At 40.4% G+C, this 26822-nt stretch overlaps 1 protein-coding gene across 1 annotated transcript in view; it reads right to left on the reverse strand.

Moving 5' to 3' along the window:
* PKHD1 (PKHD1 ciliary IPT domain containing fibrocystin/polyductin) overlaps positions 1 to 26822 on the reverse strand; it is a 431701-nt gene that overhangs the window by 210271 nt on the left and 194608 nt on the right. The window contains 4 exon segments of the mRNA XM_040643571.1: positions 6061 to 6256; positions 7642 to 7819; positions 20870 to 21116; positions 23461 to 23596. Of these exon segments, the coding sequence (XP_040499505.1) occupies positions 6061 to 6256; positions 7642 to 7819; positions 20870 to 21116; positions 23461 to 23596 (757 nt within the window).

Here is a 26822-nt window from a genome sequence, read left to right on the forward strand (position 1 = left end):
CATGAGAGACTCTGGACTCCAGGAAATAAAACTGAGGGTTTCAGAGGGTTAGGGGGTTGGGAGATGGGGTGGGTGATGGGCATTAAGGAGGGCACGTGTGATGATGTTATATGTAACTAATGAATCATTGAACACTACATCAAAAACTAATGATGTGCTGTACCGTGGCTAACTGAACATAATATAAATAAATAAATAAATAAATAAATAAATAAATAAACAAACAAACAAATATCCCTGGGTAAAAACAAAAAACAAAAACCAACCAAACAAAAAAGAATGTGGTTTGTTCTCAAGAGCAGATGTTCTTAGCAACTGAGGAAAGAGACCCAGATAAAAAAGAGATCCCTGGGCTCACACTTCTTACTTTTCATCAATTATACCAAAACCTTGCAGACCACATTATATTCCCAATATGTAAATTGCGAGGTGATGATGTTCGTGGCACTAATGTTTTATTTTCGTAGGTATGGATGCTAATGTATTTTAGAAAAAGCAACTAGTTTATTAAACCCCTGATTTTATGGATATTATTACTTAAAAAGAGGTTAGGTTTTAAAAATAGGATGGTGTGGGAATTGACTGAAGAAAAATCTTAGGTAAATGACAGAACAGGAGACACAAAGTGTGACAAAGGGTAAAGTTGGTATTTAAATATCTAAAGCTTAGGAAGCATAGAGCCTTCAATAAGCCCAAGTTTTTCCTATACATAGAAGGAAGAAGAACTGGTTTACAAGGGTATATACATAAGTCTGGATTAAAAAAAAAAAAAAACCCAAACACCAGTCTACTAGAAAAAGCACTGAACTAGAGTCAGAAAGGCTGAGTTTGAATGCTGGTTATACCCCTATGCCCTGCGTGAACTAGGGTCAGCCATCAGCATTGCTACGAATTAGCTCCTTAAGCGGAGTGCTTCCTAGGAAAAATATTTGATCCTGACTTCTAAGTTTTCCTTCTTCCTTTCCTTTTCTCCTTTATTTTCTTCCTTTTCCTTGTGGGAGAGAAGTTGCTCATAACCAAGAGGCAAAATGCCTTTTCCATTCTCTCTGTTTGCCATAAAGGTTAGTGCAGTTCCCCAAAGTCAATCCTGTATATTGCTGGCAAAAATCCCTGGGGATCTTTGGGGAACGAGTTTTCTATAAGAATGTAAATTAATTTATTAACTAGAATGCTATGGATTGCCTTAGAGGGCCTCAGCATGGGAATGGCGGCAGAGTTTCGAAGGATTATGATTCTGCTCTGCTTAGGCCACCCTCGCAAAGTGCTCGGGGCAGCGGGTTGAGTCCTCTCTCCTGCACCGATGCTAACAGAGCTCCTCCCGAGGCGCTGAGGGGTCTTCTGGACCCGCTGAACAGCAGAAGGCCGCAGGCAGCAGCCTGCTCCCTCCCTGTGCCCTGAGCGCTCTGGGGAGAGAAACTCAGGCAAGTACCCCAGGAGCTCCTGGCCGCAAACTCAGGACAGCACTCCTTATTTTCAGGACCCCGCGGGTTAGCAGCCTCTTTTCTGGGCCTTCTGTGTGACGTGACTTGACTTCTTCAGGGCAACGGGTGCACACAAAGAAGTCCATCTGTCTTTCCATCTACGGCCCTCTTGCCCTCCTGGAAAACGGCCCCGGCTTCTTGCCAAACAGCCTGCCTTTATCTTGGCGAGGGGGCCATTTGGAGACAGGCACTGGCCGGCCTGGCTAGACAGGCCTTGTTTCCCGGGCAGATGAGAAGAAGGTGGTAGGCCGCAGCCTCTGCGCCTCGCAGGCGCTCGCTCAGCTGCCGCCTCGCACAATATCCCGGCGCGGCCGCTCTCCGCTGCGCGAGCCGGCCTGTGTGAACCCGGGAGGGCAGCCGTGAATGGCTCGGCATCTGACATGAATTTATCACCGGCTGCCGGTTGGGTGAAGGAGAACGCAAGGGGAAGGGGCTGTGGGTGTTTAATGGACCCTGCCACAACCCAACAGTTTGCCCTCAAGAGCCTTTTCCCGATATAAAAGGACGGGGTCAAAAGTAAGTTGACCCCTGACAGAATGTACAATTATTAGGAGAGGACTGTGCACGGGCAGCTGCTGGAACCCCACTGGCTCCGCGTCGGGCTTCCAGGAGTCAGAATATGAATAATCAACTCAAGATTGTTTCCTCCACCCCTATCAACCCCCGTCACCTCCCCCCAACCTTCTCCTCCTGTTTTGGGCAAGTCCTATTATCTTCCTACAGGAAGGAGCAGAGCCCTCCCTAGCAGCTGCAATAATTGTGTTCCTATTGTGATGAAGACCTCCTCCCGGCCACCCCCCTACAAGTGGCCATTGTGAGTGGAGAGTCAGTGATTATACGCTCCGCCTGATGCTTTGGGGGACCCAGCTGCCCGAGTGCTGACACACGAGCGTGCGTGCGGAAGGCCAGGGAGGGGGCCGGTGGAGGTGGAGGCAAGAGGTGGGGGGATCCTGCGTCTGTGAGACGGGACCCTGACACACCAGACCTTTTTCATAAGTCAAGCCCAGAACAAATGAGGCTTTATCAGGCCCCAGTGATGAGGGGGTCTCATCTCCCTTTGAAGTGGAGCTGCGCATGGGGCCTAGCAGCTTTTCCTCCTTTGGACCAAGCAAACATCCTTCTTTTGATATGCTACATGCTCATTATCTCTGCCCCATTTAATGATTTTTGATTGAAGGGTGGCGGCTGGGATGCCGAGAAGATCGTTAGAGAGGCTCCATCCAGCCAAGCCTGCAAGAAAGGCTTTCCTTGTGCCTGGGCCTAAATTTGGAATTTCTTAACAGTGTGCGCTTGTTCTTAGAGGCAGATAAGGGCTGAGCGTGAAATTCTTAATTAAGCAATAAATAGAGAGTGGGGTGTCAGCAGATGTAGCCAGTAGCCATGGCAACGGGAATCACATGGGCAAGAGAGCTGAGACTAGATGTAGGCCTCAGGCCTGGGCCTGACTGACAGCTGAAGAATCCTACAAAGCTTGTAAACCAGATTAATTAGCTGACTAATTATTTCATAGCGTTAATGTAACTAAAAAATAAAAATAGTTAACCATGAACTGAAACATCCCTGGGAAAAAAAAAAAAAAAAAAAAGCAGGGAAAGAGGCAGTGGGGAAGGCAGAGACAGGAGCTGCCGGTTAATCAAATCGCATAAAGGGAAAAATGGGCTTGCTGGATTTGACTCGACTCGGAAACTATAAAAGACTACGTGTCCTGCAGTCTTGCCCATTCCCAAGCGTGGCATAGAAGTCAGAGTTCGGAACTGCCACTCATAATCATTTCTCACATCAAACGCTGCTCCTCCTGGGTCCTAACACACACTGTGGCCCATGCGTCCTTTGCGGTGGTCTGTGCTGCAAGTGGCTTCTCAGGCAAAATTCTCAGGGGCTTTAGAAAGGCAACCTGAACCAATCTCCTTAAAAGATATTTTTAAATGAGCGAGGTGATCTTATTCTGTGGGTCACAATTGCTTAAGTGGTATTACACTTCGATCATGGAAACCAGATATCATATATGTCGTGTTATCACGAATCTCGGTTATCTTATAAAATCTAGTCAAGGAAAATAGAATGACACCCTTCCGGAAAGGTTATGATGTGTACGCTAACTTCAAGGCACGTGACATCGTTCATCTTCTGGGGGGAGAAAGAACAAATCTAGAGAAATAAGCTACCGAGAAAACGTACAGTCAAGTAACAGGGCATGCTAATCACATTTGAAGATATTTGGGTGTTTTGTACCACAATTCTGAGATAAGTAGGTATTCTTAACCTCGTTGTATAGATGAAGCCACTGAGGCATAGAGCATTTATAATTCCATGCCCCAGGTGAAATAGCCAGCCAGCCACTGATTAAAACCCTAAGCTCTGGCCATGAGCTTTCCAAAAGAATCTGCATCCCATAAAGACATTTGCCAAAACAAAAACAAAAACAAAAAAAGACAAAACTGGCCTTGGTAGAGAAGAGGAATACTCTCAAAACATATTATATGTATAGGATTTTTTTCTTTGTCACTGGGGATCAGCGAGAAGTTTTCTCCCACAACCCTGCCTAGCACCCCCACCCCCCCACACACACCCTATTTGGTCAGTGATCAATGATTATTTAGTGGGCAGCACACTCTAGTGGGGAGATCCAGACCAGGAGCTAGAATGCCTGGGTTCTGATTTTTTTCCCCCTTCTCAGCTGGGTCTAAGATTAGTCAGGTATCTGCAAACACACACCAAGTAGCCAAATGGAGGAAACAAAGATAATTGTGATTTTGCTTGAAACTTCCTATCCTGGGGGATGTGGAGAGGTTGCAAACAAACAAACAAAAAAAGATGGTCCGCTTAGAAGTGGTCAACAGATTAATGAAACACAGCGAACTGTCAGTGAGGCAGCACTCTGAGCGAAAAGCCAGCCAGGAACAGGAGCAGGGTCTCTCCATTCCGTGCCCCATCCCCCCAAGTCTGGCAGGAAATTCAATGGCCTTGAAACAGGTCAAGCAGTCTCCCTACGGTAAAATGAAACTTCTGTATACACAACTCTCCCCACGTTGTTGTTGGTTTTTTTGTTTTTTTCAGGAATATGTCCGCATAGACTGTGAGGTCTCGACTTATGTTCTCTTCTTAGATTTAAGTGTATTTTATGCAAATTATCCCAGTCACAGACCTATAAAGTCACATGGTTCAGAAAAAAACAATTACGTGAAAGTAACAAACTAATCAATATGGAGCGTGCAGGGCAGAGAGCTAGAACTCTATGGCTTGGGGTCCTGTTGGGGTCCCCGCCGCCAACTACCTTACTGCCATTACGGCATTATGAGCCTTCCCAGTAATGCTGTAAACTTGACACAGAGGATAGCCAAAATTATAACCAAATCTACCGGGTCCAACATAGCTGCTTGGGACGCACCACCATCGAGGAGCAATGCAAGCTTCGTTCCCCATGAGTCCTCGTATCCTCACTGTACCGGCCCAGGAATGAGAACGGAAGTGGCTCTTGCCACCTACCTACCCCATTCACTCAGAGCATACAGGGGGCACAAATGACCTCAGAGGCCAGTACGTGGAGCACTGGGAATCGTCTTAAGGAACAAGGGTCTCCATGTTCATTAAACATTCAACCAACCCTCTGAGATTTCCTGGTCCTTTTCCAGTTCCTCTTATCTAAAGGTGGAGATACCAGGGTATTCTGATACAAAGAATGATTTCAAGTAATAAAGGCTACCTACCTAATAAAAATGTTTTATACTGAAAAATGCATCTATATCATATATATATACTCTTACATACATACAGAGGTACATGTAAACATAAATATACATACTTACACAGATGTGCCTTTCTACCATATATGTGTATAAATAATATGAGTATAACTTGCTATTAATTCAATAAATAATGATAACAAAGGGGAAGAAAATCTGTAGCTGCACGACTTGATTTTTTTTTCTTTATGCCATAAATGTCCCTTTGCCACGCTTGCCTCACTTAGCCATTTAAGTTAGTTTGCAGTTCATCAACAAAATCGGACCAATGGACAAGACAGGCTCTTCACAAGCATGCTAAGTAATAGAGAACAATTCGAAATTAAAATTTTGTTCTAGAATATATATCAAGTGAACAGTCAGAGTTAATGACACCTCTTTGCTCTTATTTAATGGCTGCATTTGGCTCTAGCTGTAAAAATAGTCTCAGGGTTCTCTGTCCACTCTCAGTTTTTATAATTTTAGGTTACATTTATGATTGATCAAATCAGAAATACAATTTGAATGGTACAATTCAGTACAAATAGAACGTACAACAATCCATTTGGCAAAGACTTAACAATACCAGGGAATCACCATATTCTCCTCTCTAGTGCTATTGAAATTTCATAGTCACAGGGCTCAAGGGTAGATTAGGCTCAGCTGACCAATGGAGAGGGGCAAGGAACTCAGAACAACTGTCCAGGCAGTCTGGTTTCAGAGCCCAACCACTTAACCATAAAACACAGCTCTCCCCTTCAGGTCCTCATCACTTCATAGCACAAATATTTGGAATTCAAGAGTGAACAGTGGCTTCAGACTACGTGCCCTCAAAATTCTCATCCAATTATACTTACCCAGATAGGTGAGTTGCCTCAACTGGGTATTGAAGAACCAGTCACAACCTTGGTCCTGACCAGGTGATGGCAGAGACGGAAGGGACCGCCCCACCTGACTCCCACACCTTATGAGGATGTCAGGGTAAGGCCACAGGACCGTGTGCACCAGCAGGAGGTAGTTCCCAGGAGCAAAGCTGCCAAACGTTGCTGAGTACTTGAAGTGAGAGAACAATACAATAACGCTCATTGAGTAAGGAAAGCTTTCCCTGAAAAAGAACTACAAAGAACCCAGATGGAGTACTTTAGAAATACAGCAGTTCACACCCAGATTATTCTTCTTGAAGGAAATAGGCTTACTTAAATCCACTCCATGATAAATTCATAACCAGGGCTCCAGAATCCTAGAACGTGAGGACTGAAAAACTCCATAGATTTCTCTTGTTTAACAACCTCAATTAACAGAGGAGAAAGCCCAGACAAGTGAGTTGACTTGTCCCAGGTCAAACAGCTAGGAGAGACAGAGCCAGATCTAGAATTCTTTTCCAGTTTTTCCCATAATTTAAAGAGGCAGGCAATGATAGCAGGCGCACCCATCCATTTGTGATAGTAAAGCGAGCATTGCTGGAGCATTCATTACATGCTCAGGTTCTATTCATGTCAAGGCATTCAATCCTTCAAAGACTCCCTGTGATTGTCACTACTACTGCCCCCATTTTACAGAGGAGGAAGTTGAGGCAGGCAGAGGTTCAGGAACTTGCCCCACACCACAAAGCAGGGGAGTACCGAGCCAGGATGGACACTAGGGTCTCCACCTTTACAATCATCATTCTGATGCCTTCACCTTATTTGGTGGAAAATTCCCCAAAATGTTCTCATGGGAACCTCGAGGGAAGGAAAGAACTCTTCTTTCTGAGAAGCGTAGCGAGAGGATCAAAGGAGATTCTGCCTTCAACTATACCACACGTAAGACCCGCTCTCATGACTTTAAGGAGAATGTGAAGGAAGTAAGAAATGCATTAAAAGGAAGAGGAGAAGCTTGAGGAAATCCACTGGATTATCTTTTTTTTTTTTTCAGAAAATACACCCACTTTCCACATAGCTATTCCTATCTTCACCGCCCCTAACCATTTGACTCCTTCAACCACCCCAATGAAGTTCCAGACCTTTATTTGCAAGTTAATATTTGACCACAAGGTGGCAGTATGCAATGTAAAAATGCTTTGTTAAGACATTTTCTCTGGCTACAAACACTTCTCTAAGGGGTAAATTGGTTCTTAATCCCTAATCTAATCACATAATTCTACAGAATGCTTAGAAGGTGTTTGTCATTGTATTAATAAAGTTAAAATTTCAGGCAGAACCATTGTGTTATTCAAGACAAAATTCAAACAGATTCTAAAATTTTTAAGTTAAAAAAATTAAAATAAAAAATAACTGCCATATCTTATATTCAGATTACATTCATCAGGCCAAAATGCTGTGGCAGTTTTCTTTATCAGCACCAGAAGATTCAAATTTCTGCAAACTGCTATTTCACAGGTTGAAAGATAAAAACCCCTGGGGAATGGACCATACCCGTGAATGAATTCCTGGGGTTACCTGCAGAGATCTGTTGATCCAAGGGGTCTCAAACTGCAGTGTGTAGGTCTCTTGATCCAAGAGCAGAGCCATCCAGCCATAAAGGTTAGACAATGTGTCATGTATATAATTGACAATGGTTGTCTTATTTCTGCTGTCAGTTATGGTTAAATCATAAGAAACAACTGGAGCAGTAGCTCTAGGGTGAATTAAAAAGAAAAAAAAACAAAAAAACCCAAATGGGTGGTAAGTTATTTGTCCATTCTGGATCTAATCCACTCCTCTCCCGTCAGTGGTAATTCATCTTCTATTCTTTCCACGTATGTCTTGGGCCATCTTGTCTGTATGTTTATGGAGCTTTTAGCAATCACTGTGTGGGTCAAAACAGCCCAGTTGGGAAGATGTCATTGGATCATTTGTGCATTCCACTGGTCTGGTGGATTGAAGGTAGAAACACTCAGACCTGAGGCCACTGATAAATGCCATCCCATTGAGTTCACACAGGCCAGGACTATATACTATTATTTTTATAAAGTAATGTCCATGTCTGGAATTTTGCCATAGACCAATTTTATCAGCATCAGAAAACATTATATAGTTATTAGATATTCTTACGGGAAGCAATGACCGAGAACCTAATGTGCCCATATTCTCAGAAGCCCACCTCCCACTGCTTGGCAGAAACAGCTTCGGTAGCCTTCCCTACAATGAAGAGGTAACCTTGCTCCTCTCTCCTGTGGGCTTGCATAATGACCAGCTCTCACTGCTACCACCGTACCTGGTGTCGGCTTTTTTGTGTGTTAATATAGATTGTGAGATCTTTTAAGTTAGAGATATTCTGTCCATTTTGGTCTCCTCCACGTTGGCACAGGACCTGCACATGATGGGCACTCAAACCATGTTTGTTGTAAGAAGGAAGAGTGCATGGATGAGCTCTCTCTAAGGCAGCTGGTGCCCACCCATTTCCTAGTTTACAGAAAGCATTTCTAGAAGTGCATTTTAGTAAATGAGGAAACTGAGGCAGAGTATGGCAAAAGCATTATGTGAATGTCAATGGCAGAACTGGAAATTTATTAATTTCTACAAATTACACAGCCCACCCTAGAAAGTGATTTTTAAGACTTCGCTAGAACAAATAGATTTAGCCACATGCTAAGATCCTAAAAGAAAGTCAAAGTGGACAGAAAATAAAAGGCAAAAGTAAAAAAAAAAAAAATCAATACACATTATGACTGTCCTTCCCCCTTTGGTTTGGTTTTCATGAGAATCTTTAACCGTGGCATTTTGCTGCAGGCAGATAATTAAATTCTCAAAGTAGAGGTAAATGAGACAAAGGAGGATGTTGGGTTTTCAAAGTGAGGTGTGGCATGAGCATATCCAAAGCCAATTTACAATCCAGTGCATTTTATAAAAGGGAAACTGTTTTTAGCATGAACTGCTTGGGCACTCTGATCAAATGGGCATCAACTGGGAATCTGTATCTGCACACCCGAGGTGGAGGCATTTGGGTGAATTACCCTCTTTAAGCTTTCATTTCCTTTTTCAAAAAATGAAGGCAAATAATATGTATCTTACATATACGTAAAACTGTGAAACTCAGAAATGATCTATGTATTCAGTAACCATCACCAAGCCTGGTTAACATCTACCCACAGTTCATTTAAGAACGAACCTGAGGGGGCTCCTGGGTGGCTCAGTTGATTAAGCGTCTGACTCTTGGTTTTGGCTCAGATCATGATCTCATGGGTCCTGAGATCTAGCCCCACACTGGGCTCTGCGCTCAGCAGGGAGTCTGCTTGAGATTCTCTCCCTCTGCCCCTCCCCCTAGTCACACAGTCTCTGTCTCTCTCTCAAATAAATAAATCTTAAAAAAAAAAAAAAAGGAACAAACCTCAGATGTGCCAGGTTTGCCATTCTGTACTATTTATTTTAATGTTTAGCAATTTATCCATGATATTTGGTCATTTAAAAACACACTCAAAACCCTCCATGGTACAGAGCCTTGGCCCTGGCACTGCAGTATTTGATACATACTTCTTAAAAGAATACGTGTGCAATGGCTGGATCATAGGGTCCAGCCATTGCGCTACTGGGTATTTACCCCAAAGATACAGATGTAGTGAAGAGAAGGGCCATATGCACCCCAATGTTCATAACAGCATTGTCCACAATAGCTAAATTGTGGAAGGAGCTGAGATGCACTTCAACAGATGACTGGATTAAGAAGATGTGGTCCTGGTGATGGGTAGTAAGGAAGGCACGTATTGCATGGTGCACTGGGTGTTATACGCAACTAATGAATCATCGAACTTTACATCAGAAACCAGGGATGTACTGTATGGTGACTAACATAATAAAAAAACATTAAAAAAAAAAAAAGAAGATGTGGTCCATATATACAATGGAATATTACTCAGCTATCAAAAAGAACGATTTCTCAACATTTGCTGCATCATGGACGGCACTGGAGGAGATAATGCTAAGTGAAATAAGTCAAGCAGAGAAAGACAACTATCATATGATTTCTCTCATCTATGGAACATAAGAACTAGGATGATCGGTAGGGGAAGAAAGGGATAAAGAAACGGGGTATAATCAGAAGGGGGAATGAAACATGAGAGACTATGGACTCTGAGAAACAAACTGAGGGCTTCAGAGGGGAGGGGGGTGGGGGAATGGGATAGACTGGTGATGGGTAGTAAGGAGGGCACGTATTGCATGGTGCACTGGGTGTTATACACAACTAATGAATCACTGAACTTTACATCAAAAACCAGGGATGTACTGCATGGTGACTAACATAATATAATAAAAAATATTATTATAAAAAAATAAATAATAAATAAATAAAAAGTAAAGACACTGCAAAAAAAAGAATACATGTGGTTTTTTCGTTTGTTAATTAATAAAATGAAAGGGATGAAAAATTTGGGGGGCATTTGGGGTAAAAAAAAACAAACCCTACTCGTTTCCCAGATTTCCCGATGCAGCACTAACTGAATCTTTAGGAAGCTTGGGGTGGAAGACTTTCTCTGATTGGGCTTGGGATACTTAACGTTTTTCACATGTGTATCAGGATGTACATCAGAATGAAAGAACAATCCCAAACTCGTATTCTTAGAGTCAGAATGGACAGGAAGGTCATCTGTTCCAACTTCCAACCCACTGTAGGAGTTCCGTCCACATTTCAGCCTGTCCCTTCCTCCAGTTATGGGATCTCCACCATTACATTTATGGTGTTTATTTTTACATTTTAATCTTCAGACAATCTTTAGAAAGGTAAATTTTCTTCCTTGTATTTCCTATCCATTCGCAGTCCTCATGGCTCTCTTTTCCTCCAACTGAAACCACATGTTCCAGAGTCCCAGGAGATGCTCCAGCACAATCTGGCCCCACTTATACATTTCAAAAATAGTCTTCTAAAAAATAAATGTAAAACTAATGTGTTAAGAAGAGATAAAGTTGGAACCAAGAAATACCAAAGAGGTCAACAGGTTGGCCAGAGTAGCTACCCTGATCAGTTTGTAAAGCGAGAGTCCTCGAACTCCAGAGAATGATTCTGAGTATTTCAGATTCTGAAAGTGTCTCCTTTCAGTTTTCACAGAAACATATGGGCCCTGGAAAATGAATCACAAGAACTAAATCCAGGAGAGACATATAGATAAATCAGAATTCCCATTTAATAATTCACAGTAAGAAATAAGGCTATCTTTCAAACAGCAGGTATTTGATACATATTTGTTGAATGAGTAAGTGTTAAAATGGACCAATACACTCCAAACCGGTGTTTGGTGATGTCTCTCCCCAACAGAGAAGTCTACCTGGAAAAACCACATGAGGGTCAGAAGACTTCTTATGAACTTATCAATTGAAGAAGACAAGCAATTTGATCATAAGTTATCAGAGCCTGATACAGCCAACCCCCATATTAGCAGGAAGTTTGCCATGAAAACTTAAACACTTATACATAATGGTCAGAAAACGTCTCCTGAACATATATAAGCAATCTATACTACTAGTGAGCCCTGGTTTAAAAAAATGCGAAGGCAAAAAAAAAAAAATTAATTTAAACTTTAAAATGCTAAGGTTTCCTTATGAACTGGTATTTCTTTTATCCTAGTCAGGTGCTTTCAATTATACCACTTTTACAAACAGTTGTTTTTTTTTTAATTATAGACCAAAAGAAGACTTCTACTTATTCAAAGCCATCTGTCTGTTCACATTTAGTTCCTCCAACCTATATTTTGTCACTTACATTGCCTTAGCAATCTATGTTTGTCACTCTTTTCTTAAGATATCATGCATACCATCTGCAAAAATATGAAAATATTACCTCAGTATGTTACAAAACAATCAATTGGGTAGATAGTTTCAGAAATGCTTCTTAATTTCAGCAGTGTGGCCCCAAGAATCTTCCAGGTCATTCTGACTAGACTTCATTATTTCTCAAATTTCTATCAGCATCACATTTATAAATCAATGTTTAGGGTACAATTTCTCCTGGGGTCAGTTTCTATGAATTGTGAATTCAATTATTGAAGGTGCCATTTTTTCAGACCATACGCCCCAGTTCCTAAAAGCTCATATAAACATGACCCCCTCTTCAAATATTGTAAAACCACCGAATGTTAACATTCATTCGGTTCTATTTGTCTCTGGGACTACCTATCATACCTTCCTTCTGATGCCCTTCTCCTCCCAAGCAGCATCCGACAATCTGAAGCTAGCTGCCTGATCAACCAGAGACCCACCATAGCACACTGTGGTCCTAAACTATCCTTTCCTCTGCCTTCTTCATGCATTGCCCTGACCCTATCAAGCCATCCCAACCATCTCAGCTAAGGTTTATGTGGGATGCAATTTTACAGGCCCTCGTGTACAGCACCAACTTTGTGTAATTCAGTCCAGGTAGAGAAGGTGGTTATCAAATAGGCCTTCATTACAGCTGGTAATGGAAAAGGTGCATTCTGAAAAGAAAATCAAATGTCAAAGACCCATCACCCCATAGGCAAGATGCCTTACGTTGACCATCACTGGGGGCCAAAAATCCAAAGTCAAATCAACTCCTCTCCTTGTAGGCCAAATGCCAGCAGTGACAATGGTGGGCTCTTCTGAAAAGCACCAAAAGAACATCAAGTCTCAAAGAACACCATGAAGAGAATTTACCAACCATAATGACTATGATTTTCACTTGCCCTAAATAGCCACCAATTTCCCTGTGCCCTAAATAGCCACCAATCTCCCTCTTTTTACTGTTAATGAAGCAAAGGAGCACAAAAGTCTTTCTAATTTGGAGGAGCCAAGGGAGTCTGCATGGGCCATTAGCAGCGGAGAGCTTCATTACTAGGGGAAGAAGTCTCTCCCTGAACTTCTCATGGCTTTATGTGCAAGAAATCAGGAGGCAACCAGTCCATTTTAAATGTTAACCCTTCCCTCTGCCTCAGCAAGAGCTCTGTATATAATCAAAAAGACAAAAAGACTACAAGCCTTTCCTTCTTTTTTCCCGTTCAAGGGAGTGCCCTAATTTTTGTTCTTTTTTTTTTTTTTTTAATAACAGAGCTTGTTTTTAACTAAGGGATATTTTCCTTTAGAAATACAGCACTATCACTGGATAAAACTTCCCAGCCTAAGTATCAATTTAAGATACTAGTTGCATAAACAGTTATGTAATTTAGTGCCCATATACTGTGTGGAGCTGTTGAATGTATACTGCCCACAAAGGATTTGTTAGGCAATCAACAATACCAATGAGAACAAATATTAACTCTCTGGTTTGTGTTTACCATTAGCTTACTTTTCCTGAGGGTCCATATCTCTGTGTATTAAGACAAACATTGCACTGAGCTCTAAATGCTCTCAATTCAGAACAATTGTGAAATAAACCCTTTATAATTACACATCTCCTAAGCCAGACACATCCTAGTAACTGGCCTCAAAGGGTGCCGCATCTCCTGAATATTAGTTCTTGCTGCCGTCACTCTCCTCTTCTACCGCACAAAGAGGACGAAATCAGAATTTCGAGCACAGACACCAGCTGTGTGTGGGACAGCATTGCTTGAGCACCCTTTAAAAGTCCTTGAGCTCATAACACGTCCTTATCAGAAAACCACTATCCTACCTCTGACCTGCCACCATCCAGTACTATTTTCTATGTAGCAATAATTTTTATATCCCCTTATGGATTGAGAAACACTTACAAACATTTCTCCTTCTGAGTAAGACACCTAAAAAGAGGAAGAAAGCCACCACACTCAGTCGTCTCCCCCAAACTTTTAACAATCCTTAAATACACATACAAAATAGAACGGTTAAGCAGAGAGGAAAACATGGGATTTAATAATCCTTGTGTTTCCGACAGGCACACCCCAACTTCACTCCCCCGTGACTTTGCAGCTATCTGTCTCTGTTTTTCTTTTTTCAGAATTGGCTAAAGCAATAATAATTTATTGTAGAGAAGTCCTGGAATCAACCCAGCACCTCCTCAAAGATGGCGTCTATCGTTTTGGCAGCATGCTTAGGACAATACTTCTTGCTTATTCTATTCTGAATCCGTGAAGAGAAGCAATAGATGTCTAATGTCCTACCTAAGATAATCCTTCATACATTGCATCTCTTCTCTTGATCTGTTGAATTCAGCCAGAATGACCACCTCAGAACATGTGAACTTCACCATTGGAGCTATGTCCCCAGAAGGCAAACAACTACTTCTCAGGGATGTTGAAAAACAATTTTATGCATCAGATAGGGAGTTAGACTACGAAACTCATATTCCCTTCTATACACACACACACACACACACACACACCTGGTGCTGTGGTGGAGCTGACTGACACCTACTCACTAGCTCACTGTCAGCCCCTCTTCCCGATGTGTTCAGTGACAGCACGATGGTAGCCGTGAATAGGTCATATGAGAGTATTTTCACCACGGAATTGGGCAAATGCTACAAATCAGGGCTTTTCTGTTCTAGAGAGCTAGCTTGTAAACATTTACTGGCTTGCTGCTATGGCCCTTCATTATTCATGAAATTTAATAACCATGTGGTATTGTTGATATTCCCCAGACTGGGGTCCATTTTTAGATCTTTTTCTACTTTACTTCTATAACCTCTGGTGACAAGAAAGGATAATACTTCTTGGAATTTTCCTGCCTCACTTTTTTTTTTTTTTTAGAACTGAAAAGATACCATTAGTGATGCTATGCCTTTATCCCTAGGAAAGAGAGCTAGGCGATTATTAAAGGAGAAGCTAGGCCAAAATTTCCATTTGAACTCTTCTTTACTTTTGCATTCACAGAGGCAGGGGGTGCCTCATACTTTGAACACGACACATTAAGAGCAGTTACATAGGTAAAAACTGAACGCAAGCACTACAGGAGAGGATATTAAGCAAGATCTAAGAATCAAGGTGATCAACAAGAACATTAACCTTTTCTTTTCCAGAAGTAGGAAGAAGAAATAGAAGGTATTGGAGCACAATGAGTCAAAGACTGTCCTGAATGACTCCCGATTCTAAGATTAGCTGGGAGGTTTTGCTGGATCGGTACAATGTCATGTGACCATTGCAAAGTATTCCTTAATTTTCAAGAATTGGATTAAGCCGCATTTGAGTTGACTTAATTCCCTTGCCAGGCATTTGTTTCTCAGAAACATAAAATCTATAGTATTTTATTCAATTAGTAGTATGTTTATATGTTGTTTTGTAAATCACAGCTGTAAAATAGAGACTTTTTAAAGACGACATTTATTAAGTACTCACTATATGCCAGGCAATGACCTTGTGAATTAAATACCATTATGTCCATTTTATTGATATGAGAACTGAAGCAAAAAATAAAGGTGAAGCAACTTGTCCAGAAAAACACCCCTTAGGAAGGGGGGGAGTTACAACTGGTACCCACAAATTAGTCTTACTTACTTTTTTATTCTTTAGTCTTTGAAAAATAATTTCAAATATATGCATGTGTCCTGACTATTTTATGTATATCCTATAAACCTGGAAGGACTGGTTGGCCAACCTATAACACCTTATAAACTTTTAATTTTTCCCATATTCAATACAGTCAACAATTAGAGAGACATCAGGGTTTGATTTATTGATATTTGAATAAGTCTATGACAATTGAAATACTACTACTGCTACTACTAATAATAATAACAATAATAATGATAATTCCCAGATAGTAATGGTGAGGGTTGAGTTCTTATTCTCCCCATCACAACTAGATGCATCTAAACCACCAGGTAAAGAAAACAACTGTGAATGCTGACAAACTGCTAATTCAGTAAGGGTGGGATGGGGCAGAGTGAAGAAGGAGTCAGTTATTGGAACACATCATCTGGTCAACCGACAGCCTCAGGAAGCAAAAGCCCAGAAGACATTATGAAAGAACATTCTTAAGTATTACATGTCCCTCGGAATTTTAGAAATAAAGTCAGGATAGTATCTTAATCTTGGATCTTCTAAACAAATGTTCAGTGCCATGAGCTCCTCACAAACATGTCTCAACAGAGAAATGGACAGTAAGAACATGAGGGGAAAATCTGGGGAGTCCACAATTTTTTTAATTATATTCATTTATTAAATACTAATTTTATTGAGTTACTGTGTGTTCAGCATGATATTGGGCACTCTGAGTCAAACAAACAAATAAACAAACAAATAAACCCTATCCTGGCTCGACTTATCATCTACAAGAGATGGACAATTTATGGGGCTCTACCGGAGCTTTGAGTATCGGGTAGAGCAAATATAGAGAGCCAGCACACAGCAGAGTCACCAAAACCTGTACAGGAAACTCAGGGAAGCTTACCCGAGAAAAGGACCTTCATGCTGAGTTCAGGGAATTGAAAGGCACTGAGAAGTTGAGCGTGGCTGAGGCACGGGATGTAGGGAAGGGAGGGCAGAACACTGAGCAATGAGGCTGCAGCTATAAACAGGGAGCAGGTCATGAAGGCCCTGAGAGACATGAAGACTCTGGGACTCTCTTTGGGAGGCACCGGGAGCCCTAAAAAAGTTCCAAGCAAGGGAATGAGTGGATGGCGAGTCAAGATCTGCCTTCACAAAGTTCAAGGATGAGGTCCCAGCAAGGCAGCCAGCTAAGAGGCCATTGTGGTCCCACAGGTGAGAGGACTAGAGAGGGGAAATTGGAAAGGAGAGAAATAGAAAGACGCAAGAAAGATTTTTTTTTTTTTATTTTAAGAGAGAAAATGGACAGGACTTGGTAGGTGATATATGTGGGAAATAAGGTAAAAGAGGAGTCAAGGGTGACCCCATGCTTCTGGTTTAGATAACTGAAGCATTCGCCTGAACATCCAGGATTTCTCAACACCCAGGGAGCAACAGTCTATGGATAAAGAACATAAATTCAGCTTTGACAAGTTGACTTTGAGATGGCTATTATACACTCTAGTGGAAAGCATTGCTGCTCAGTAGGAATATAATGCAAGCCATAAAGGCAAGCCACAGCTATAACTTTAAATTTTATAGTAGCCACATTAAAAAAGACGAAACAGGTGAAATTAATTTTAGTAATATATTTAACCCAAAATATCCAAAATATTATTCTTTCAACATAATCAAAATAAACAAGTTATTGAGATATTTAATTTTTTCCTACAGCGTCTGAGAAATATGGAGTATAATTTAGACTTACAAGACATCTCAATTGGGACTAGCCACATTTTAAGTGCTTGGTAGCCACATGTGGCTAGGGGCTATGATATTGGACAGTGCAGATCCCAAGGGCAATTGGATAAATGGGTCTGGAGTTCAGTAGAACAGTATAGACTAGAGGAAAAAAATCTGGAAGCATCACTGCATGTTAACTGAAATAACTGGGTGAAATAACCCAGATCCCTGGAAAGAGTATGACTTGAGAAGAAAGGAAAGTGCTTCACAGAGCCCTAAGGAATGCTAGCATTTAATTTATTTTTTCAAGTAATCTCCCATTGTGGAGCTTGAACTCACAACCCCGAGATAAAGAGTCACACACTCTACCAACTGAGCCAGCCAGGTGCCCCAACATTAGCATTTAAGAGATAAGGAGAAGAGCTTATAAAGGACACATAGAAGGAGCGCACAACAACCTCTTGGTAATATTATCTTTGTTCCACGTAAGTATCCCTATACAGAAGAAAATATCCATCTAAATTTGGGGGAATCCATAAATCAATGAATTATGTGAGGCATGTCATCATTATGGGACCTCTGGAGAAAAATGGTCACGGATATATTTTTCTGAAATGAGGTTCTGACTTACACAATAGGACTAACACCACCCCTGTCTTATCAGGAAGGATGGGGTCGGTAGAATGAGACTTGCAGTAACAGAAGCTGGGAAAAGAACACTATCCAGATACCTGTGGCTCCTACAGAAAGAAAATGTTTTACAATTGGTGAGTGGGAGAGAGAACATAAGCAACACTCATACAGATCAAGCACCTTGCCGTTTTAACAAAACAGGAACTAGACTCTGCCTTGTAGAGAGTGGGAATTTGTCTTCACCTAAGTATTAAATATTATTACCAACTTCAAATATATATATTCGCCTCTGTCAACCCAACTGTTACAGTTGGAGTCAGAGGAAGCTCCAAAACAGGAAATGTCACAAATATGGGTACACATCAGACCTAAATAAGGTAGTGAGGGATAGAAACGGAAGGTCTCCAATGTCAAACAAAGAACTTAGAGTGAAATTGGACCATAGAGGGGGCCTTCCCAGAAAGAAATCACTCTCCGGCCACTTGGTTGTTAGCAAAGGGGGGAATGGATGCCTTGTTTATGCAGCTCTGTGAGGCCTCCCACCCTGCCCTTGGGGGGGCCTTGTGCTGGGGGAGGGAGGTAAGAGCTGAAAGTGAAGACAGCAGGGTGCTTGTGCCATATCAGATCTCCATCAACACGCAACCCCAAAAGATCATGACTGTGGGAGCTTTGTAAATCAACTCTTAGGGTGCTTGCTCCGGGGCAAATAGCACAACAAATTAATCCTTTCTCCATGAAATGCAGCAAAGTTTGTATCTATGCTGAATTCAAATTGTTCATTAGCTCTGACATGTTCCTAATGAGGTTATAATGCTCTGGGACAGAGATCAAGTCACTGAGCACAAATAGCTAGAGATAGAATCATAGAAAAACAAAGTTAGAAGGACCTTGGAGCAGAGCTTCTAAAAGTTTAATATCAATCACCTAGAGATTCTGATTCAGGAGTCTGAGATGCCCCACGTCTAACTAGCTCTCAGGTAATGCTGATGCACTTTGACTAGCAAGGCCCAAGAGATGATCAAATCCAGTCACCTTATCTTAGAGGTAAGGACACTAGAGCCCAAAGACATATCATTGGGAGTGTGTTGCAACTTCCCTGAGGATTATTTTGGGGTAGTTGGGCATTTGTCCATAGACCTGTAGGTCCGCCTAAAATTTTTTAAATAGAAGCGTAGGGAGTAGGGTGGCCAACCATCCTGGTTTCCTCAAGGCTGGGACGTGAAATTTTCTATTTTAAAACCAGGAAAATTCCAGATAAACCAAGACTAATCTTTCATCCTTGTAGGACCCTTTTGAATCTCCACATTAATATTGTATCAGGACTATTATCATTTTTACCTTATCAGTCCCTGAGTGCTGGGATCATGACCTACTGCCAAGATAAGCACCTAAGTATCCTGTCCTGCAGTTGTCCAAGAAGAGTTGCTTAGACAAGATCACATCTGCAGAACCTTTTACCACCACATGGCTAAGTACTTTTTGTTTTTAATTTTTATTTTGTTTTATTTAAATAGAGTTGGTGCACAATGTTACACTAGTTTCAGATATATAACATAGTGATTCAACAACTTTGTATGTAATGTTCACCACGAGTGTAGCTCTCATCTGCCACCATACAACGCTATTAGAATACCACTGACTATGTTCCCTGTGCTGTATTCCCATGACTTATTCATTCCATAACTGGAAGCCTGTGCCTCCTACTCCCCTACTAAGTATCGTTCTAAGAGACAGTCTCCAGTAGTTCTCAAGGTCGTGCATGAAAAAGGAGTATCAAGGACACAGAAAAAAATACATAAGCATATCATGTTCTTTTTAACTACACAAATCTATTTTAATTTTTCCCCATTTGAAAAAATATATATCTAAGAAATAAATCACTAACTTTTAGAAGTCTCAAACACACATTAACAACATCGTCGGTAAAATCACTAAAATAACAGTAATACTAAGGATGTATCCCTGATATTGAAAACAGAAAGTATACTGTGCACAACTGAAATGATTAGAAATTAAAATCTCTCTCCACATTGCTATTTTGCTCACTAGAATTAGGCCCATTAACATCTGAAAGAATAATAAGCAGTTGAGAAAGCAAAAGTGGTAAGTTTTCAGACTAGCCAATGCTAGCAGTGTGTTGCTATGGCTTCTAAAAAAGAATCAAAATGCACAGTCCTGATTGCATTGACTTACCATGGAGTTTACCTGCTTAAATAAGATGCCAACATTGTCTGGCTGAATCACTTGACTTAATATTCATGCAGTTAGGACACTTAAAACAATGGAAGGAAAGAAGTGTGGCTAAATATATGCAATGCATTTGAAATAGGTAAAAGATAGAACCCTAGACACTCAGCAATCATTACCTGGAAATTAAAGAGGGCAGAAGCAATCCTATTATGCATTATAAACAGCCTAGCTGCTGACTTAATGGTAGTTTGACTAGCATAACCAAGGAGTCCTTGCTCCAATATTAATAGGAAATGTATTGTGCAGATCCAATAGTTCATGAAATTAACAAGGAAAATGAACTGGAGTGGAGCAACTTTGCAAGTAATAGGAAGGCATCAGCAATTGCTTCCCCAGAGCATACTGAACACTTAAAAAGAGCTTGGGGAGAGTACATGTATATAAGTGAGAATGGACATTATTGGAATTTTTTAAATAATACTTCTAATTTAAATACTTTTCAAATTCTCCATTGGTTGCAAATCTTTTCAAGAAGAAACCATCGGCTCAAAATGTCAATAAGTGGTCATGGGCTTTGGGATCTGGTCCACTGATATTGAAAGTTAGCTGCCACTTGAATCAGCCTAAAATGACCATAAACATGATTTGACAGCTGTCAAAAGCATTCCCATATCATTTTTATAGAACTAAATACTTCTAATAGAATCTAGAAAAGTTTCCCTTCTATAAACCCCAACAGCCTGAACAATATATGCATGCTCATTGGCAAGCCAAAAAGTATGGTGAAGTCAACTTACAAACCAATAGACATCCGATGAAAGAGAACATCTTCCCCACAGACACTGCCATGAACAATCTGACTGAAGCCTGCATTGACCAAACAAGAAGCTGGGAGGGTTTCCATAGAAGGAAGAATATGACTTCTGTTTCTCCCAGATAGAGACCCATCCAAGTCTTCCAAAATTGCTGCATGAGGAAATGGAAATGCTACTAAGTTGGGAGAGTTTATAAATTTCAGCTGGTTGGTCTTCACAGTAAATCCACCTATAAATCGGAAAACAGAAAGACCGTTACACATGGCCCAAAAGACTATTACAACAAATGACAGCTGAATTCACTGGGATTTTTTAGTACTTTAAACTGCCTATTTGTACAGTTACCATTCACTTGCTTATTTATTCAAGGAAAAAAAAATCATGAGAGTTTGTTGTATGCCAGGCTCTGTGGTATGCGCTAGAGACACAGAAGGGAGCAAGAGCGGGATTGGCACTGCCTTCATGCTGCCTGTATTCTAGGGCAGTGATTTTCAACCAGACTGGGTTTGCCCTCTAGGGACATCTGGCACTGTTTGGAACCATGGTTGGCTGTCACAGCTGGGTCAATGGCAGGGCTACTGGCATCTGGTGGGTAGAGGCAGGGAGGCCGCTAAACATACTCACTGCATGGGACAGTCCCCACAACCAAAAATTATCCAGCCTAAAGTACCAATAGCACGAAGGGTGAGAAACAGGTACAATGGGAAATAAAGATACAGAACACTAATTTACTAGTTATTAGTAAAGGGGTCGTGGTTCAGTCTTTCCATCTTTCTGCTCTCGTTCTTCTATAGGGAGTCTAACTCTATCTGTTATGAGGCTCGTATTTCAAGCATTCACCCTCAAAAGCAACGTTCAATCAGCCATGTGGGCAAATGGCAATAATAGCACACTTTTTAAGTATTAGCAGTAGGGCTACACTGTTTGTGGTCTTTCTCTCACCCCACCTGCATGTGATTCATCAGTACTGCTGCTGGTCCAGCGGCCAGGTCCCTCAAATTCCCACAGCCCCATTATTAAAATGTAAAAACTGAGTACATATAGGACCTCAGTACATATGCTACTATATTTCTGTGTTATGTACATTATAAAATATACATTATAAAATATAAAAGGAAAATAAAAAGAGTAAGATACAAATAATTAGTGGCCCCGATGTTTTCATTCCGCATCCCAGTAGAGTCCATGCAGTGAATTGTCATGCATTCGAGACTCCAGGATTCCACCTCTTGCAACTTATATAGTTCATCTAATACCACAACCACCCACCCCTCTACCACTAGGTCCTGTTGGAATGTTTGCATATGCTGTTCCTAATTCCTAGAAAATTTTCTCTGCCTGTGTCCCCTTGCAAATTTCTATTTGTCTTTCAAAACCCTGCTCAAGAGCCACCTCTATAAAACCTTGCCTGACCCCTTTCTTGCTCCTTCACTGACCTTGTTCAGTTCTCTAGGACTGGACTCATCACACTTACTACAGTGACTGGCTTAAATTTATTTTTGTGTCTAGGTCAAGAGATCCTGGAAGAGAAGAATTATGTGTTTTTTCATCTTTGTACACCCCAGTTCCTCAGACAGAACCTGGAATGGACAGTTTTTAAGTAAATGAAAGAGACAGCTTAGCCCAGGTCATCCAGTGAGAAGAGATTCGAGGTCATGAAGAGTAGTATGCTTTTCTTCAGGGTCTCATGAATGATATGAAACAGTGAAGCTATTAAAGAACTGAGGGATTGTAATTTGAAGGGAATGCCATAAGGCATTTTTTATTCCTATTATTATTTCTACAATCTTAAACTCAGATGCCACCCAAAAAAAAAAAAAAAAAAAAACAGTCTCTGACTCTGCCTATACAGAAAAAAAAAAAGTAAAGTGGAGACTTACTGATTATTCATTTAATTAAAAAAACAAACAATTATCTAAATTGGTGAATCAAACCACAAGAGCATATTTACTTGAATTACTTGGTTTGGCTGTTTACAATGATCAAATCAACTAGATTGCTCTCTACTTCTTTTCACCTTGGCCCATGAGTCCTTCAAGGTATTTCTCACCACCTCAGAGATGTGGTTAACAAGTGAACGAGAATTCCTATGGTTCTCTTTGTGTATACAACAAGCCTTGGGCTGTTGAAAACATAAAGTACCGAATTCTGGCTCTTTTAAGAAAGATTGCGTGTGTGTTAGTTTATACCCATATGTCTATCCACTCAACTTCATTTATTCAATCAATGAACGGCCTAATGGGCACCAAGCTGCTGGGACTAATGATAAACCTCTGAGCAGGGGAGACAGGGTCCCTGCCTTTGTGAAGCTCAGAGTCCAACAGAGATGGGGCACCATAAAGATGGAGTAAGACAGATGCCATCATAGGGAAAGAATGGAGGGCTACAAGAGTCACACTGGGAGTACGTGGCCTCCTATAGGATTTCTTTCAGGCGATCAGAGCAGCAGTTTCTACTGACGCAATCTTATAACCGAAAGAAATGATGACTCACAAAAGTTTTATCACTATTTATCACATTTTCTTGAATGTGGGCCTTCTTTAGTGTCTGTCTTATCTCTTCAAAAAACTTACCCTGTCCCCGGGAACAGCCGGCACAGGTCCTGATGGACACGCAGTCAGTGAGATCAAAATTAACAAAGGTTGTGTTAGATATTATCAGTTCCCATCTTTTGGGAGTTTTGATCCCAGCTGACATACACAGGCTTCCCTATGATTTGGAAAGAAAAAAAAAGAAAAGAACTGGCCACATGAAATACAATTTGTAATGCACAAATAAAAACAAGAGAATAAAAAGACAAACTATAGAGTGGGAAAAAATATTTACAAATCACAAATATGACAAAGGATCAAGATAGGATGCACTACACACACATTAGAATGATTAAATAAAAAAGAGTGATGAGAGCAAGTGCTGTCAGTTTCCACAGCCACTATGGAATATAGGTTGGCAGTTTCTTATCAGGGTAAACAAACTCTTATCATATGACTTAGCAATTCAACTCCTAGGTAAATGAAAATTTATGTTCATACAAAGACCTTACACAAATGATGGTAACAGTTCCATTTGTAATCACCAAATCTGGAAACAACTCAAATGTCTTTAAACAAATGAATGGATTAAACACTGTGCCACATCCATAGAGTGGAGTACTACCCAGCAATAATAAGGAAAAACTCCTGCTTCTTTCAACAAGTTAGGTAAATCCCAAAGGCATTTGAGAGTGAAAGAAGCCAGTTTCAAAAGGTTGCCTGCTATCTGATTCCATTTAGATGATTATTCAAAAGACAAAACTATAGTGACAGACAATAGATTAGAGATTTCCCCCCCCCCCTTGCCCTGGGGCTAGACCTGAGAGGAGGATTTGGCTACAAAGATGGAGCCTGAGGCAGTTTTTTTGGGTTGAAACAACTGTTTTGGATCTTCATTGTGGTCATGATGGTGGTGGTGGTTACACTAATCTTTATATATGCTTAAAATCATAGAATGCTACATCAAAAAAATTAGTTTTACTGTATGTTAATATAAAAAATAAAAATAAGAAAAATCTAAAAAGAAACGAAAACTGCTTCTCGTATTTTCCACAAAATCTCTTCAAAAAACTCTGGCCAATCGAGTTGTTAGTATTTTACTCTTCTACTCTTAAAAATAATTGTATACCTGAGAATCACCAGAAATCTGTCAGGGGCCTCCACCATGAAAGACAGTGCTGAAAAGAAAGAAGAAAAGCAAACCAGTGGAGACAAAGCCAGTACAGAAATCAGAAGGACACTTAAACACTAACATTAAAAACCTCAGGGAAATAAGTATATTATGTCCACAGAACAAGAAGAACCCCCCCCCCGAAAGGATTTTTCAGAAAAGAAAAAAGAACAAAAATGAGAGAGCAGAAATAATCAATTCAATAAAAAAAAAAAAATTGAGGAAATAGCCCTGAAAATAGAATAAAAAGACAGTTGACTAATCAGAACACTAAGTAGAAAAGCAATAGAGGAGACCCAATACCCAAATAATAATACTTTCAAGAAAGAGAGAGAAAGAAAAGAAAAGAAAAGAAAAGAAAAGAAAAGAAAAGAGAAAAGAAGAAAGATAAACATGAGGAGAGAATTATCAAAAAAATGACTGAAGAAAATGTCTCAGAAGGGAAAGATAGATTTTCTAAATTGCAACATCCCATTCAGTGCCTAACACAGTTGTTAGAACAAAAAGTTTCACAAGAGACATCATCCTGAAACTGCAAAATACCAGGGACAAGATTTTAAAAACTTCCAAAGAAGAAAACTTAAAAGGTTACATAACAGACCGAGAATCAGAGTGTCTTAAACTATTCAACCCCAATGCTAGAAGCTAGAAGACAATGGAGCATAGCCTTCCAGTGTCAAGTCAAAATGAACGCCAACCTGCTATTCCATGACTAACAACCTATGAATAATGGGGTCTCTGTCAGTAGCTCAAAATACTTACCTTTCATAGACCCCGACTTTGTTAAGAAGTTTCCTATAGGCTATCTTCTAATAAAATGAGGAACTAAAACAGAAAGGAGGAAAATGTGGGAATGAGGAACAAGAGCTCCAATACTAGGGAGGCACACAGGAAAACTAGCATGTTGGTCAAGAACCATTTCGAGGTGCAGCTGTGAAACCCTTCTCCAAAATTGCTCGTGCAAGTGTAAACACTTGGAATTGTTGTCTAGCATGATTCACTAAAGCTGCAGGGATACCTCTGAGCCAGCAATTTTATAATTTGGTCTATATTCGACAGAAGTGCATGCACATGAACACCAAGAGACATACAGAAGAATGCTCATGACATCATTATTGATAGTAGCCCAAAACTAAAAATAATCACATGCCCATCAATAGCAACATGCCTTTAAAAAACTGTGGTATAGTCATGAAGTGAAATACTACATAGTGATAGTGATTGGAAGAACAAATTATTGTAACATATAAAAAATATAAAACCATGTATAAATCTCACAGACATAATGTTGTGCCAAAGAAGCCAGGCACAAAAGAATTATTACTCTATGATTCCATTTATATAAAGTCCAAAAATGGAATTCAAATTAATCTATGTCTATAGAAGTCTGAGTAATGGTTTCCCCTTTGGCTGGGGGGCTAGGGTGGGGCGTTGGGTGGCAGGAGGAATGAAGGGATTTCAAAGGAACAGGTAATATATTCTATGTCTTGATCTGGGTAGTATGTACGTGGTTTTTGCTTTATAAAAATCTATTGAGTTCTTCACTTGTGATCGGTGCACTTTCCTCTATAAATGTTATATTTCCATAAAACATTTATTTTAAGAAGTGGAACGGATATGAGAGAAAAGTAACATATAAGATGGGAGGGAAGAAAGACGTTAAAGGAGTTTAAGGTCCTTGCATTACTCAGGTAAAGTTTAACAGTGCTGTTGTAATTTAGACTTCATTCAGATGATAGGGCATGTTGAAACTTTAAGTCCAATAACTAAAATAATCATAACAAAATGAGTAACTTTCAAATAAGTAAATATAAAAAAAGATACTCTTCAATGCAAGACAAATCAAGTTTGAAAAGTAGAAAAGAAAGAAAGAAAGAAAACTGATTGCCAACTGGGAGCACAAAGTAAGATGGTAGAAATAAATGCAAATATATGGAAGACATCAGCATGTGGATAATTGAAACCACTAGAGAAAATGAGATTTCGCCCAGGGAGAGCAAGTACATTGAGAAGAGAAAGGGCCCTACAACAGAACTTAGAGAAACAAAAGGATGAAAGGTCTAAATTAAGGAAGACAAATTCACAAAAAATAGGACCTAACCTCCCCCTCCAAGAAATAGTAGGAAGAATGAAGCCATCCATCAGCATCTGTCTGAGTAAGATGTATGTTAAAGTCTTGTCATCTGCTCAAATTAATTTCAATAACAATAGAAGGCGACCATCCCACAGAGAC

Source organism: Ursus maritimus, unplaced genomic scaffold, assembly GCF_017311325.1.
Source record: "Ursus maritimus isolate PB19 unplaced genomic scaffold, ASM1731132v1 scaffold_29, whole genome shotgun sequence".
Taxonomy (NCBI): domain Eukaryota; kingdom Metazoa; phylum Chordata; class Mammalia; order Carnivora; family Ursidae; genus Ursus; species Ursus maritimus.